The 15,575-nt window shown below is 54.0% G+C and overlaps 2 protein-coding genes across 2 annotated transcripts; both read right to left on the reverse strand.

The window, feature by feature from the left end:
- Positions 1 to 721: 721 nt before the first annotated feature.
- On the reverse strand, positions 722 to 11,991 carry LOC310921564 (uncharacterized protein; the record flags this gene model as incomplete). Its single annotated transcript, XM_083881727.1, has 3 exons — positions 722 to 3,732; positions 11,129 to 11,404; positions 11,988 to 11,991. 3 exons carry the CDS (start codon positions 11,989 to 11,991, stop codon positions 2,447 to 2,449), a joined length of 1,566 nt encoding a protein of 521 aa, XP_083737853.1. The 3' UTR covers positions 722 to 2,446.
- Positions 11,992 to 13,626: 1,635 nt separating this feature from the next.
- On the reverse strand, positions 13,627 to 15,350 carry LOC310921565 (serine/threonine-protein kinase PAK 3-like; the record flags this gene model as incomplete). Its single annotated transcript, XM_083881728.1, has 3 exons — positions 13,627 to 13,716; positions 14,167 to 14,304; positions 15,207 to 15,350. 3 exons carry the CDS (start codon positions 15,348 to 15,350, stop codon positions 13,627 to 13,629), a joined length of 372 nt encoding a protein of 123 aa, XP_083737854.1.
- Positions 15,351 to 15,575: the final 225 nt, after the last annotated feature.

Consider the following 15,575-nt stretch of genomic DNA (forward strand, 5'->3'; position numbering starts at 1 on the left):
TCCTCCCAGTATTATTCCAGTCACTCTAAGTGTGACCTTGTCAGTCTCAGTACGATCCCAGTATGATCCCAGCATGAGCCCCGCTGCTCCCAGTATGACCCCAGCTGCCCCCTGCATCTTTCCAACTGCGCCCTTTCACCACTGCTACGGTTCCAGTCACTCCCAGTATGATTCCAGTTACTCCCAGTATGATCCCAATCATGCCCAGTATATGCCAACAGCACCAAGTTGCCCTCAGCATGTTCCCAGTAGTCCTCAGTCTGGTCCCAATAAATCCCAGTGTGATCCCTTCTGCCCCAATTCTGGTCCTGCTGGGTCCCAGTCCTGGTATATCCTGGTGTTCCAGTCTGTCCCAGTCCATCCCAGCCCATCACATTCCGTCCCAGTCCCTTCCCGGCAGCCGCCGCTGTTTCCCGGATCCTGCGCCCCCTTGCTCCCGAAAGCTGCCCCCGCACCCCCCAAGATGCTGACAGGGATCGGGGGCTTCGTGTTGGGCTTTGTCTTCCTGGCGCTGGGGCTGGGCCTCTGCCTGTGCAAGAAGGTCAGGGGGGGTCCCGGGGGTCGTGTCCCCCCTCCCCCAGAGTGTGTGTGCCTCCCCGGGCCCCCCAGCCCGGTGTCACCCCCTTTTCTCTGCCCACAGAGCTCCTGAGCCGCCGGTGGCCGCAGCCCCCCTGCTCCATCCCCGAGATGATTTTGGGGGGGTCGTGTGTCCCCCCAGCCCCACTGTCACTCTGTCCCTGCCCTACTGCTCCCAATGTTCCCAATAAAGCTTCCCAGTTCACCCCAGGTTCGTTTATTGGGGGGCTCTGGGGAGGGCCTTGGTGGGGCCCTGCAGGGGGACTGTGATTAGGGGAGGAGAGCAGAACAGGCCCCCAGATGGATCAACAATGGGGACCCCCGTGTGTCCCCCCGTCTCACCCCACTCTGGGGACTCCTTGGGAGGCACCTGAACCCCAACACAACACCCAATGAACCCCAAAAGGCACCAGGACTCCTCTAAGCCATCAGGGAAATTTGAGGACAGGGTGCATGGGGGGCACCCAGGCTGGGCCAAGAGCTCAGCACTGCCCCAGCCCAACCTTCCCTGCCTCTGGGGACTAGAAAGGAGGAGTGGGACCCCTCCCAATGAAATCTGGAGGTTCCAGCCCCCTCCTCCACTCTTTTGGGGTCCCACACCCTTCTCTTACTCTGCTCTTCCACCCCTTTCACACTGACCCCCAATCCCCATCCCTCTCCCCCAAACTGGGTTTTAGGTGTCCCAGGCCCCTCCTGCTCAGTCTGGGGGTCCCATCTCCCCTTTCCCTTAATTCAGGCACCCTCTGGGAGCATTTTCCTGGGAGGAATTCCTGAGTTTGGGGATTTTTGGGGTGCAGTTGTTAGGGGAGACAGCTCTGTCTGGCTTTCCCCTCCCTGTTGTGGCCTCTCAGCTGCCCACGACACCCTGGGGCTGCTGGGATTTCCCTCCTGGGGACAAGGACTTTCATTCCTTTCCAGGAGCCCAATGCCCAGATGGGGGTCCAGGTGAGAGGCTCCTTGAGCAGCTGCCCCAGAACCTCCCCCAGGGTCTCCCAGCACAGCCAGAGCCGCTGGGCCTGGGGTCCCCAAGGCCCTCCCAGGAACCCTCAACTCCCTCAAACCCAGCATCCCCCACAGCCCAAGTTCCCCCCATGGCACCGGCCATGACCATGTCCCCACATGTCACTGGCCATGTCCCACCCTGTCCTCACCCATGGCTGTCTCCCCACCACATTCCCATCCCTGTCATTGTCCCTCACAACTCCATCTGTGCCCGTGACCCCACGAATGGCCACGTCCCCATTCCATGTCCATGTGTCCGTCCCCATGTCACTCTCCATGTCTATGTCCCACCATGTCTATGTTCCCCCATCATCCCAACCATGTCTTAGTTCAATGTCTCTGTTTTTACCCCACTGTTGGATATTTCAAAGGCATGAAGAGAAATGAAAAGCAAATCCAGGCCAAAAGGAAAGGATTTCTGTGTTCATGCTGGCTGAGGATCCATGTGCTTGAGTGGGAGGGAAGGAGCTTTTTCAGAGGGGTTTCCAGCCCACTGATTCCAAAATCTCAGTCTTGGCCCCAGTTCATCACCATTCGGCTGTGGAAGATGCCATCAGGCAATAGGAAATCTAAATAGTGGAATCCCTGAGACTGGAAATGACCTTTCAAGACCATCCATCCATCAAGTATTCCTTGATGCCACCAGAAGATGGAATTGACTACAAAAGGTTTTCTGAAGTATGAAAGTCAACAAATCCACTCTCCCCAAGCAATTCCCAATCTCTGTCTGTCTCCCAATGGATGTTCCCATTCCTGCATTCATCCAGGTGCCCACAGGGAGACAGGAACCAGTGCAGCCCTCCCAGCCAGGTGTCTTCCCAACATGGATCACCAGGACCACGGATCACCAGGGCTCTGCCCAACGGGGTCACTGGGGATCATCCAACGCCGATCCTCCCATGGGGGATGGAGCTGGAGCAGCGCACGAAGCTCTTCCCGCACTCAGGGCGCTCGCAGGGCTTCCCTTATGGTGCCTCTGTTGGTGTTGGGTCAAGTTAGAGCTCCTGGAGAAGCTCTTCCCACACTCAGGACACTTGTAGGGCCTCTCCCCGGTGTGGATGCATCGATGCACAGTGAGACTGGAGTTGTGCTTGAAGCCCTTCCCACAGTCGGGGCAGCGGAAGGGCCTCTCCTCTGTGTGAATCCGCTGATGGATGAGGAGATTGGAGCTGACCCAAAACCTCTTCCCACACTCAGGACACTCATAGGGCCTCTCCCCGGTGTGGATGCGCTGGTGTTTTCTCAGGCTGGAGCTCCATGCAAAGCTCTTCCCACATTCCAAGCAGGTGTAGAGCCGTTCCCCAGTGTGAATCACCTGGTGCTGGATCAGGGCTGAACTTTCCTTGAAGCTCTTCCCACATTCCCCACACTCATAGGGCTTTTCCCCACTGTGAATCCTCCGGTGTTTTCTGAGGCTGGAGCTGTGGCTGAAGCTCATCCCACATTCCCCACAGTCATAGGGCTGTTCCCCAGTGTGAACTACCTGGTGGTGCATCAGGCTGTTGCAGTCTCTGAAGCTCCTCCCACATTCCCCACACTCATAGGGCTTTTCTCCAGTGTGAATCCTCTGGTGCCGGCTCAGGTTGGAGCTGTTGTTGAAGCTCTTTCCACATTCCCTACACTCGTAGGGCCGTTCCCCAGTGTGGACCACCCGGTGCTGGAGCAGCTCAGTGCTGTCTCTGAAGCTCTTCCCACATTCCCCACACTTGTAGGGCTTTTCCCCAGTGTGGATCACCTGGTGTTTCCTCAGGCTGGAGCTGTCACTGAAGCTCATCCCACATTCCCAACACTCATAGGGCCGTTCCCCACTGTGGATCCTCTGGTGCTGGATCAGGTTGGAGCTCTGGCTGAAACCCTTCCCACACTCCTCACACTTAAAGGGCCTCTCCCCAGTGTGGATCCTCTGGTGCTGGATCAGGTCAGAGCTGTAGCTGAAACCCTTCCCACATTCCAGGCACTTGTGGGGCTTCTCCCTTCCATGAGGCTTCTCCACCAGCTCTGAGCTCCGGCTGGATCTCCGGCCGCCCTCCTGGCACAGGGCGGCTCTTTCCTCCTCGCAGCTCCCTGGGCTGGGTTTGCAGCCCCTCCTCCTGCGGGATCTCCAGGGCTTTTCTCCTCCTCCTCCATCTGGGCACTCCTTGGCAATGAAAAATCCTGGTTTGGGGAAAAAACAAATGGAAAGCACCTTAGACTGGGGATTCCTCCTTGCCCAAGTTCATCTCAAGAAGTCATTGGGCACCTTGTGTCTGTGAAAACCTCCCAATCACCAAGATTCAGCCCAAAAGTCCTCCAAACATCAAGACACAGATAATTAACTCCCCATACATCAAGACTCAGCCAAGACCACTTCTAAAATATAAAGATTCAGCCCCTTGCAAACAACCAAAGCATCTACATTTAGCCCAATAAAACTGAGAAACATCAAGACTCACCCCCACAAAAAATTGTGGATCCTCCTCCTGGTCACCTGCTGCATGTGGGGGGGCAACACTCCTGGGGCTGGGGGGAGGCTGCAGATACAGGGAGGGGTAGAACCTTCTGCTGCCTCCTCCTCCTGCTCCTCCTCCTCCTGTGTCCCTACTCCTTCTAACACTCCATCTCCTCCTACTATTCCTCTTTCTCCTGCACAATCCCACCTTCTCCTCCCATCTGCATCCTCTGAACATTTTGTTCCTCAGTCCTGCTTCTCCTAAGCTTCCCCTCCTGCCCCAGGCCCAGCACCCACTGCCGGCTCCCTCTTCCCCCCCAAACCCACAGCATCCCACCGGAGGGGCACGGATGGAGCTGAGGCAGCTCGGGCTGGGGCAGCGCTGGGCTCTCGGCCGCTCCCGCCCGCACTCGCTCCCCACTGCAGCCGCTCCCGCCACGACAGTGCGGGGGGACTGAAGAGAGAAACAACAAGGATGACACCTCACCACCTGAGCCTGGGGCTGGGCAACTGGGCTCCAATATGCACATGGACCAAAACAGCAAAGTTTAGGACCTCGTGACCAGTCGTCCATGAGGAGACCATTTGAAGTCCACTTTGAGTGTAGCCCTGGTCAGGCTCCTGCCCTGCCCAAAGTCTACCCTAAAGAGCTTTCAATAAATATCTGCTTTATTCTCTAGCTCTGTCCAGTCTCTGTTTCAGGCCAGCCTTCCCAAGGCATCATTCTCCCAGAGGTAATTAAGGACATGGACACCCAGAGGGGCAAGAAGGGAAGTCCAGAAGGGATTTAGACAGCAGGGGATGGATGGTGTTGGTGTGCTGGGAAGGGTTAGGGGGAAGGGGAGGGTGCAGGATTACAGTTAAGGCAAGAGGCAGCAGGACGAATCTCTGTGGTGAGAAAGAGGATGATGGAAAAGAGCAGGAAGAGAAAAATACTGACGACTGGGACGTTTTCAAGCAGGGTGTAATGGTCAAAGTCTGGGAGCTGATGCAGATCGTTTGTAGCCCCGGTTGGCAGGAGGGGAAAACAAGGAGGTCAGGATCCCAGGGGGTTTCTCTGTGCTGGGGAGTGGCAGGAGCGGGCGCAGAGGGGCGGCACCGGGAGCACGGGCTGGGGGCCTGTGGGGAGCTGCGGGGCCGGGCCGGGGCTGTGGGGCAGCCGGGGCTCAGCGCCGGGCGCTGCCTGACCCCACCACCCCCCGGGCAGGGCCGGCACTGGCCCCCGGCCCCCAGGAGGCTGCGGGACGCCCCGGCCGCTGCCCGGCCCCGTGGAGCTGCCGGCCCTGCCCGCCGGGGGAGCCGCCTTTGGACACTGCGGCACCACAGGCACCGGCTCTGGGATACGGGCTCTGCAGGGCACGGCCAGCACAAGCACCAGCGCCAAGGAAGGAAGGAAGGAAGGAACAGCTGGGAAATGTGCATTATCCCTGCAAGGATCCAGATCATCTTTGAAGGATCTTCTTTGGGCCCTGCAGAAAGGAATGACTGTGCAGAAAGCTCAGCAGCTGTCAGAGGATGAGCACCCACAGGCACTCAGGGGGGCTGCACGAGGGGCACAAGAAGCCCCTGCAGCACTTGGGCACAAAGGCACAGCAGGTGAAGGCAAGAAGGGAGGAGGAAAAGGCCAAGCTGAAGGCAAAGGCCATGGCAGAGTTTCCACAGCCCCTGAGGGATGAAGCCCAGGGCCCAAGGGGGCCCCAGCACCGACGGGACGGGCTCGGCCACAAGCACCTGGCACAGGCATTGCCCTCCTCGGCAGGGGAGAGCCCACCCAAACAGCCCCTGCCAAGGAAGCAGGGATCCATCTGCAGCCCACAGGGACACTGCAAGCACACACAGCAGCACCCTCAGCAGGAGCAAGTCCAGCCCTGCACGGACATGGATTCCTAGGGCTGCCAGAGCTCCCATTACACCAGGGACCCACCACACTGGAGCCCTTGACAACATTCAGGCTGGGGCTGCATCCACACGAGGCCTTTCCTCATACACACAGGGGCCTCTCCATCCACTCTCAATCTCAGAGCTAAGGGGGGAAAAGGCCAAAAATGTCTTTGATCAATCAGGGGACAAGTGAGAAAGATGAGGGGGGGTGTTTCATTCAACCACTATTAGCAGATGTGGGGGATGGGTTTGAAATGCAGCAAGTTTTCTTTGCTCCTCATTGTGATTGTAATTTATTGGGAAGGCCTTTGATGGCTAAACTGGGAATGCAAATTAATATTGTAAAAGGTGATACAGAGGCCAGTTCTCTTGTACCTCTGTGTCAAAAGTCTGGCGAGGCCTGTGCTGAAGTGAACCCACAAGTGTGGGAAGCCCCACAGAAAGAGAGAAAATTAGATTCTCAGTCTCTCCAAATTACTCTGAAGCAACCAGGACAAGAGGTGTCTAAAAGCAATACCCTATTGCAAGGGAGGGAAGGAAGGGCTTTATAATCTCAGAAATGTTACCCAGGACTGAAAAGCAGCTGTGATGGTTCTGAGGATTAATAGGGAACTGCAGGACCTGGAGTGAGGATTCTCTGCTCTAGCCAGAACATTGGATGACTTTTTAACCCCACACAGCCTCAAAGTTATGGTTTGGACATGGGAAAGGGAACAAAACTTGAGAAATGAAAAAAACTCCCACAAAATACTGATGCCCAACCCACGGCTCCTCCAGACTCAGAAAAGAAACTGGAATTGTATGTGAGTGTTAAACAGGGCCAGGCCAAAGGAATTCTTGTGCTAAAATGTTTAACCCAGTGGCCAGAGTGGCCCCACTGTCTGCAGAATTGTGCAGCCACAGCCTGAATGGGACCTGAGGCCTGAAAACTGACAGCACAAGGATCTCCTGTTGTCCAAGTCTGGCATCAAGTTCAGGCTCTGAGAACCAAAAGAGCAGGGCTGGGTTATTACAGCAGGAAACTTGTTCAGTGGCACAGGAGGATTTAGAAGTGAGGACAGGGGAAGGGTTTAACCCAGCCTCCTGTTGGAACAGCCTGCACAGGGGCTGGGGAGAAACCCATGACTGCACTGAGGTGACAGAGCTCCAGAGCCAGGCTGGGAGAGATTGATGAGACATTCCCTGGCCTCAGGGAGAAAAGGTGTTTCTGGATGGGGCTCCAAGGGCAGCAGAAGGGAAAAGAGTTACAAGACACGCTTTTATTTAGGAAAGGGAATTAGACAGAGCACAGGTTACCCCCCACATGGTCAGCTCAACCGGCAGAGCTGTGTGTGCCTGTGAGAGCCTGGGACTGAAATGCCCTGAGCAGGAAGGCTGAAATATCTCCTGCTGACATCATGTCACCCAACAGGGTGGCCAAAAGCAATTCTGACTTCTTCAGTAATCACTGGATCACTTAGAAAGGTATTTCTGAAACAAATAATTCCAAGAGAAAGGATTGTGGAAGCAATAAACTACAATAGGGGAACTCATTTTACAGGAAAGATCCTTCAGGGGGTTCTGGCAGCTTTAGGAACACAATGGGACCTCCACAACCCCTGGCACCCCCAGAGCTCAGGTCAGGTAGAAAGAATGAATGGGGAAATAAAGAAACACCTTTGGAAGCTGCTGACAGAAACCAAGATGCCACAGGTGGGGCTTTTGCCATTGGCTCTGGCAAGAATAAGAGCCAGATCCAGGGCACATATTCAATTATCTCCCTTGGAATTGATCTTTGGAATTCCTTCCCCTGGAAATTCTCCACCTAGTGCAGGCTGGAGATAAGGGATGTGTATTTAAAGCAGCCTGTGGCCAGAATCCTGTCTCCTGTGAAATCTCTCCCACTGGAAGCTGGGCTGGCACAGACCCTGCCTTGGGACTTTGCTGTTCACACCATCCAACCAGGACATGGGGCCCTGCCTGAGGAGTGGAAAGAAGCACCACTGGGGGCCAAGTGGCCCATCTCAAGTGTCCCTGAGCACAGAAACAGCCCCAGCACAGCTCAGCACGGGGGGACCCCTCACCCTGGGCTCAAGGGCTCGGAAGGCCCAAAGGAGATTTGGACTTCCCGGCTGCAGGAGGAGGATGGGAGGCCACGACTGACCCGCCCTGAAGGCACCGGAGCAGCAGCCAGGGCTCCACAGCGGGGGAAGCCCCTGTGCCTGCCCACAGATCCTCTGCTGGAATAGTCTGCCTGGGCACCTCCTGGGCCATCTCCAGACACTGGGGGCCCAGCCTTGCTGCCACTGCTTCAGCTTCAGGGCTTTCTTTATTATTATCAGTTAGGTTTGGGCCAGGGTTGCCAGAATCGATTTTTAGTCTTAGGGGAAAAAGCAGCAAAAATCTTTTTTACTTTGGATTCTTCTTGTGCATGTGTTTGTGTGGCTGTTTGCCACTAGAGATGGAAAAATTTTTTATGGGTTTTGCAGGGTCCACCTATAGGTTGCAATTGCAAAACAAGAAGAGCTTTAAAGGTGGCCCCTGTAACTCATAAACAGTTAATAGAATACTGTTAAGAAAAAAACAAAATAACAACAAATCTCCGGCTCTCCGGCATCCAAAAATCCCCAAACAAACGACCAAGAAAACACTGGCTTTTGAGGGGGGGGCACATGTGAGTCATTCAGTGGCTGCTCTGGAAGAGAAGCTCCATTCCAGGCAGCCAGGAGAGGAGCTTTAGAAATGCAAATTAACACTGCTGGGGAAAAGTGGGGACAGTGCACCAGGCTCTTCTGGCCTGCGGGAGGAATTGGGCTGATTCCCTCTGCCCCTCAGCCCAAGCTCTGCCTGCTTGCACAGATGGAATTGGCACAGCCAAAGGCAGAGCCCACAGGGAGGAGATCTGACTCTGCAACACAAATTGCTTCAGCTGCAAAGGGAAACAGCCAGTGGAGAATGGTGTGAAAACTTCACTACAAGAAGTGGGGGGAATCATCCCTCTCCCCACTCCAACATGTGCTGGCACTGTCTGTGTCACACAGGGAGCATCAGACCACTGGGCTGTTTGTGCTACCACAGGCTCAGAGAAATCACTTGGGAATCCAAGTCTGTCATGATTTAATTAGAGAAAAGAGATCAATTGATGCAGCCCTGGCTGGAGGGAGCCCCCAAAAATGGGGAAAAGATGGACGGCCACCACAACAAATCCTTCAACACCCTGGACCAGCCCCTGGCAACCCAAACCAATTCACATCAGGAGCCAGAGAACACATTGATCATTCCAATGGCACAATTAGATTACAAGATGTCCACAAAATAATAACCAACCAGACAGATCCAGCTCCTCAGTCTGGCCCACCAATCCACTCAAACCAAGAACACAACATTTCACCACGGGCTGGGATCAGAATATCTGTGAGCAGAAGGAGGAGGACAGGGTGGAAAATTAAATGACTCAAGATGCTGTTGGCAAAGAGATGACAACACAAAAGTGGGGAAACAGAAAACAAAGGAAATAAGAAAGCAGCTCATGTTCCGGTCCAAACGTGGAAAGGATGGGAATGGGACACGGTTTGGTGGTTCCCTGGCACAGCAGGGGTTAAACGAATGCTCTTTCTCCTCTGTTGTGCTACAGCAACTCTCATCTTTGGGCCCTGCACCACACCTTGCTGAGGGCAGCTCATTCAGCAGCTGAGCAAGGGGATGCAGGTGGCAGCCAGGCCTCCTGAGCCACACACGGCTACAAAAGGACAGGAACTGTTAAAAATGACCCGATAATATTGGCTTTGACATTGGTACATTAGTCTTTGTATGTGGTTATTGATTTCAAGTGCAGTGGAATTTATAATCCCTTTTAGCTGCCTGTTAATAAAATGTATTTCTCATTTTAGTATGCACAGTAAAGCCCATGGAAATAGTAGTGTGATGAGTGTTATGTTGATGTATTCGCCTTACAGCTTATAGAAATAATTATGTGATGAATGTATTGTACCATAGGCCTTTAGAAAAATATAAAATGTTAAAATACTTCTTGTAACCGAGAGAACTGTGTAAAGCAATTAGGTTGTTTCCCACATCTGCTGACTGACCTCTCCAAGTGATAAGGGTGACACCAACCAGAGCACGGGAGAAGAATTAGAGAAGAATTTGTTACCTGTTCAGTATCTGGGAAGTGTGAAACAACAGGATGAAACCACAAGAAAAAATAAAATAAATTGACCTGATCCACAGGATGTTATTTAGATAAGCCAAAACAGAAAACAAAAAAAAGAAAAGTTTCTATAACATCAAATCTTCCAACGATGTTTGAATAATGCATGAAACTCATGAACATGTATGTGCCTTAGTAAAGTAACAGTACAGAGATAACACTGTCTTAATGCACCCACGGGTCGCTTGGCTGATCGCCAGGAACACCCAGCGCTGGACATGGTCCTGGTTTTTCCCTTACTGAACTTTTGAAAAATATTCTAACACTGAATATTCGTTTTTCTCAGAATTGAGGTCACTGACAATAATCCCAAAACCAGAGAGGACCCAGCAAGAAAAAACAGAGTCAACGAGTGAATCTGCTTGGAAACAGGGCCGGGGACTGGGAGATAAGGGAGGAACGGGAGAATCCATCAGTTTCAGAAAATGTCCCTCATTGACACGGACTGTGCTCAGCCAAGGCCCTGCGAAATTCCTGAACACGGAGAAGAACAACAAAGACTGAGCAGAGCCGTGAATATCGGATGTTCTACAAAAGGGGGGCGCATATTAACGAGGACATGCAGGAGGCGGATCGGGAAGTCGGAACTTTCCAAGGACCTTCGCCACGGGGCAAAGGGACAGGGAGATGCAGAAGGGAAAATCAGGAGAAAAAGGAGGCCGCGTCCTACAACAATTGGAGAGACCCCCCGGCAAAGGCCGCACGGCCTCTCCCTTTGTTCAGGAATAAAGTCACTTTTACAGGACTCCTCGGGCTCCTGTGGGGACACAAACCTCTGGCCACCTCTGCGAATTTTCCCGCACAGCCCCCCCCGGGGACAGGGCGGCCACCTCCGTCCTCCCCACAGGAACCGGGACGAGCCGGCGCTGCTCCGGCAGCGGCTCCTGCCGAGGCAGCGGCGGGAAGGAGAGCGCGGGCAGCCGCTCCCGCAGCGCCCTCAGGCCACGGGGAACACGGCGCCGACACGGCACAAGGAACCCGCCGGAGCCCCCTGCCGCCCCCTCCGCCCGCAGCCAGCCCCGAGCCCCGGCAGAACCGAGCGCGGCTCCCACCTGCGCTGGGGCCGCCTCCGAGCTCCGCCAGTGCCGCCTCACCGGGCTCCGGCCGCTGCCGCCGCTCCCGGCCCGCACAAGCGCTCCCACAATGGCGCCTCTGCCCAGCCACGGGCGCCCGGGGGGCGGCCCCGGCAACGGGCTTGGCCCCGCTCCGCCCAATCAGCGCGCGCCCACAACCGGCACTGACGGCACAATCAGCCAATGGCGGCGAGCGAGGGCCGGGCTGTGCACACGGCCCACACCCGCCCCGCGCTCTCAGGCCCCGCCCCCGGGCTGTGGGAGGGAAAGCCGCAGATGAGGAACCGCCCTGGGACGGGCCCGGGCCCGAGTCGGGATTGAGCTGGAAACACAAACAAAGTTCTCCGCACCTCCCGGCCCGCCTTTCCCAGCCCTGCGTGTTCGCTGCCACCGGCTCCGAGGAAAGCCCTCAGTTCTCCCGGCCCTAATTAGGAGCATCAGCGCATGGCTTTGATTTCGCGAAAATAAAAAGGGAAAAGCCCCAAGGCCCTTGGGCTGAGTGGAGGAGGGGGGAGATTTCTGGCAGAAAATTCCCAAAGTCGTTTTTCCCCAGAGTTGGCAGTTTGCCCTGGTCGACCCTTGTGTATGACCGGAGCTACGATTCTTTCAGGAATTTCCAAGTCTCCCTCTTTTAGTGCTTGTGGTTTTAACCGCACCCAGTGGTCATGAGGATCGGGGAGGGGGGGTATAAATCAGGTTCTTTGTCAGGATCAATAGGTCCAGGATCAAAGGGATCCTCCTCCGGACCATCTTGATCACTCTCCTCGCTGTCACAGTCGGCAGTGAAAACCCTCACGGAGCTCAAAAACACTTTTTTCCTGGGCAGACATTCCCTGACCCATCGTCCCCTGCAGCAGCTCACCTCCAAAGTCCCAGAGTGTTACCTCACCTCCCATCTCTGGAGGGGTTCCTTTTGCCAGCTGTCATTCCTGCTTCTTTCAGCAGCACTTTGTTCTGCAGGGCTCCGTCACACGGGGCACCATTTGATGGCGATTGACAGAGACATGGACTCCATGGGGTGCAGGCATGAGGCCGTTTATTGATACGCCTGGCTGGGTTTATATACCTTTTCATTATATAACAGGTACTATTGCCAAGTACATTGCTTTAGTCATGCCTCACACTAACACAGGTATGTGCTGTCTTATCTCAGTCCTGCTTGCTAAGCACATCTTGTACCAAGCACATCGCTGTCTCTTACATTCCTCTCTCAAACTTCTGCTTTCGGTTGCCAAGGCTTGCGGCCACCTAATGCTGACATGTCCATTTGTGTCATGAGCTGAGCAGTGCTCCCAGCTCGGCTCTCTGGCTGTATTCCCACAACTGGGCAGGTTTTTCCCTTGCATGGAGCCTTCCCCGTGGCCCTTCTGGCCTTCCCCAGGCCCCTTCTGCCCTCCCGCAGAACCCGTGGCATTTTCCACCACACACAGTTTGTGACCCAGAGTCGGCTGCAGCCGAGAAGGCTCCAAGCAGCTCCTTCCAGGCTGACTCTGCAGATGCCGAGGCTGCTCTGGGCTCTGCCAGGGCTCTGCTGGGGCTCAGCTCTGGGCAAGGCTGAGCCCCCTCTGCCCTCGCATTGCTCCAGGCAACTGAGTCGCAGGGGGAGAAGGACAGGACATGTCAAGGGAGTTGAGGTTTAAGGGAGTTTTTATTCACAAAGCCTCCTGTAGGATCATCTGTGGATGGCAGGGAGAGGGAACTCTGCAGAGCTGAGACATTCTAGAACACGTGGGTTTATTGCAAGGGTGGTGGGTAAAAAGGGACTGCCTTCAGCCACCAGCCTCAGCTGAAGGGAAGTCCCAAAGAGAGAGGGAGAGAGAGAACAAGAGGGTAAGAGGTAAGAGAGGTGGCAGGGGTCAGAGCATAAGGGGCAGGAGCTGAGAGGGGGTGCAAAGAGAGAATGGAGCAAGAGAGGAGGGAGCAAGAGAGCCAGAGAGAGCAAGGTCTTTGTTCCAATACATTATGTCTCCTTTTGTATTGAATAGTCTAATTTACACTAACCAACCAGTACAAGACACAAAATCCTATAGAATCTACATACAGCCTATAGGAACTACTACTTTACCATACTGTGTTACATTTTAAACTCTAAAACTACTCTTTTGACTTTTCTCTTTTGCTACCTTGACCTTTGGATCCCTTAGCCAGCAGTAGGGTATTGTTCAATCAAAAGGGATTCCCCTTCAGCTGGTTAGGCTATTGTTTTCAAGTGATATAGTAACTAAGGCTCAGTATCCTACAACTCAAAGCAAGCTTTTATTTCTATTTCAATTATAGGATTCATATTTTCAGAATAATTTCCTAAGCCAACATATTTATAAGGTTTCCTTGATTCATCTTCCCCAACAGCTGCCATAACAAACAGGGTGTCATAACAACCATAACAAACAGGGTGTCCTAACTAACTACCATAACTAACTAGCAGTGCTAACTACCATAAGTAACTACTTGTCCTAACTACTGTAACAAAGGCTGTTTCATGTCCTCTGCTGCTCCCTCAATGTCTTTGCTGCAGCGATCAGAGCGCTCAGGCTGGAGAGAGGCTCGGCTGATGATAAAAATGGGTGCTGCCCAAAGGATCAAAAAGAAAGAAATGAACCGTTACTTTCCAAAGTCAAGTTCCTCACAGGCTCTGTTGTCACGGGACAAAGGGGAATGGATTTTAACTGAAGGGAGGGAAGCAGGCTCAGATTAGATCGGAGGAAGAATTTTTTTACCAGGAGAGTGGGGAAACACTGACAGAAGGTGCCCAAAGATGTGGGAGGTGCCTCCTCCCTGGAAACATCCAAGCTCAGGTCAGGCAGGGCTCTGAGCCACCTGATGTGCTTGAAGATGTCTGTGCCCATTGAGGGCACCAGGCCCAGATGACCTGGAAAGGACGCTGCCAACCCAAGCCAGGCCAGGCTTCTGCTCGCTTTGCGTGTGAAAAGCAGCGAGACCGGAGATGACGGGAGAGGGCCCCACAAGAAAAGCCCTCCCTGGCTCTGCCGTTTCCCCTGCAGCCGCTTGGCATTCACCTGCAGCAGCTCCTGGGCAGACCAGCGCCGCTCCTCGTCCAGCTCCAGGCTGCACTCGAGGAAGTCCCGCAGCAGAGCCGACAGGCGCCGGGGCTCCTGCAGCCGCGGGGTCCCGTTCTGCCGGATCAGAGCGCGAGCCTGCAGGAAAGGCAAACACAGCGCTCCGCCAGCTCCCTTCACACCCACAGCTGCTCACATCCACCCCGGCTTCTCAGCCCCGGCTCCAGGGGCACTTTCCTCCCTGCCACAGATGCTGCTCCACAGCTCATTTTTCTAGGCCAACCAAAACTCCCAAACCCTGGTGCGGCCACAGCCATTGCAGCATCCAAATGATCTTGCCTTGAGAGCCAATCTCATTGCCTGACTTTGTTAGGAGGAACCTCCATCAGAAATAGCACATTTTGCTTCTCCAAATCCGGACACCAGCTTTACAGGCCATTTTCAGGAGTCACTGTGGTCTGACTGTGTCATTTCAAAGGGTTCTCACATCAAATGCATCTCTGCAGGGCCACTGACACTCAAGTAAATTCATTCCTGATGCCCCACCCCAGAAACCGCCCAACAAGAAACAGGTTTGTGTTGCTGAAAGCTCAGGCTTGGTGACATGGAGAAAGGAACTTGAGATAGGAAAGAAACATGTTAGACTATGGGGATGTTAAAGAATCATCTTCATGTGTTAGACAACTTTCCCAGTGAGAAGAGCCAGGAAGGACTTCCCCTTGCAAAACCTGGTTTTGAAACTCCTTCGTAAATTTCTTGGGTTTGGGTTTTGGGGCGCTTTTGGGGTTTTTTTGCAAGATAACATTAGAGCTGATCCACTGGCTTCATGTTTTCAGGTCATCCTCACAGACAGGACAGCTGCAACAACTTAAAGCCCAAGGCAAATTGTTGCTGGAGACTGTAGAATATTCGTTTGTGTTCAGGTTTGAGTCCTCTGGGAATTCCCCTCCCGATGTGCAGAAACCTCCAGCTGCTCCTCCCAGGGCAGGGTCACACTGTGCTCACAGGCCTCTGCAAACACTGGAGAATTTGCCTCTTACCATGGCCCCCGTCTCCTTGAAGTAAGGAGGTTCTCCTTCCACCATCTCGATGGTCACAATGCCAAATGACCAGACGTCCACCTTGGGGCCGTAAGGAGAACTGGTCACAACTTCTGGGGCTATCCAGTGAGCAGTGCCCACCATGGAGCTGGGCTGGTCCTGCTCAGGGCTGAGCTGAGCGCAGAGGCCAAAATCAGCTGAGGACAGAAACAAACCCTGTCAAAGGCAGCTGGAATGAGGAAACCACTCACAAACATTCCCCACTCTCAGTCTGAATCCAGTACTGAATCCAGCTGGAAAAGTCCTCAGGGCTGTAGCCAAGGAAAGATGGAACTGGACCCTTAAAGGAACCCTCAGCTTTCATGCAGT

This window comes from Zosterops lateralis (genome assembly GCF_965231275.1).
Source record: "Zosterops lateralis genome assembly, chromosome: 35".
In the NCBI taxonomy this organism is placed as follows: domain Eukaryota; kingdom Metazoa; phylum Chordata; class Aves; order Passeriformes; family Zosteropidae; genus Zosterops; species Zosterops lateralis.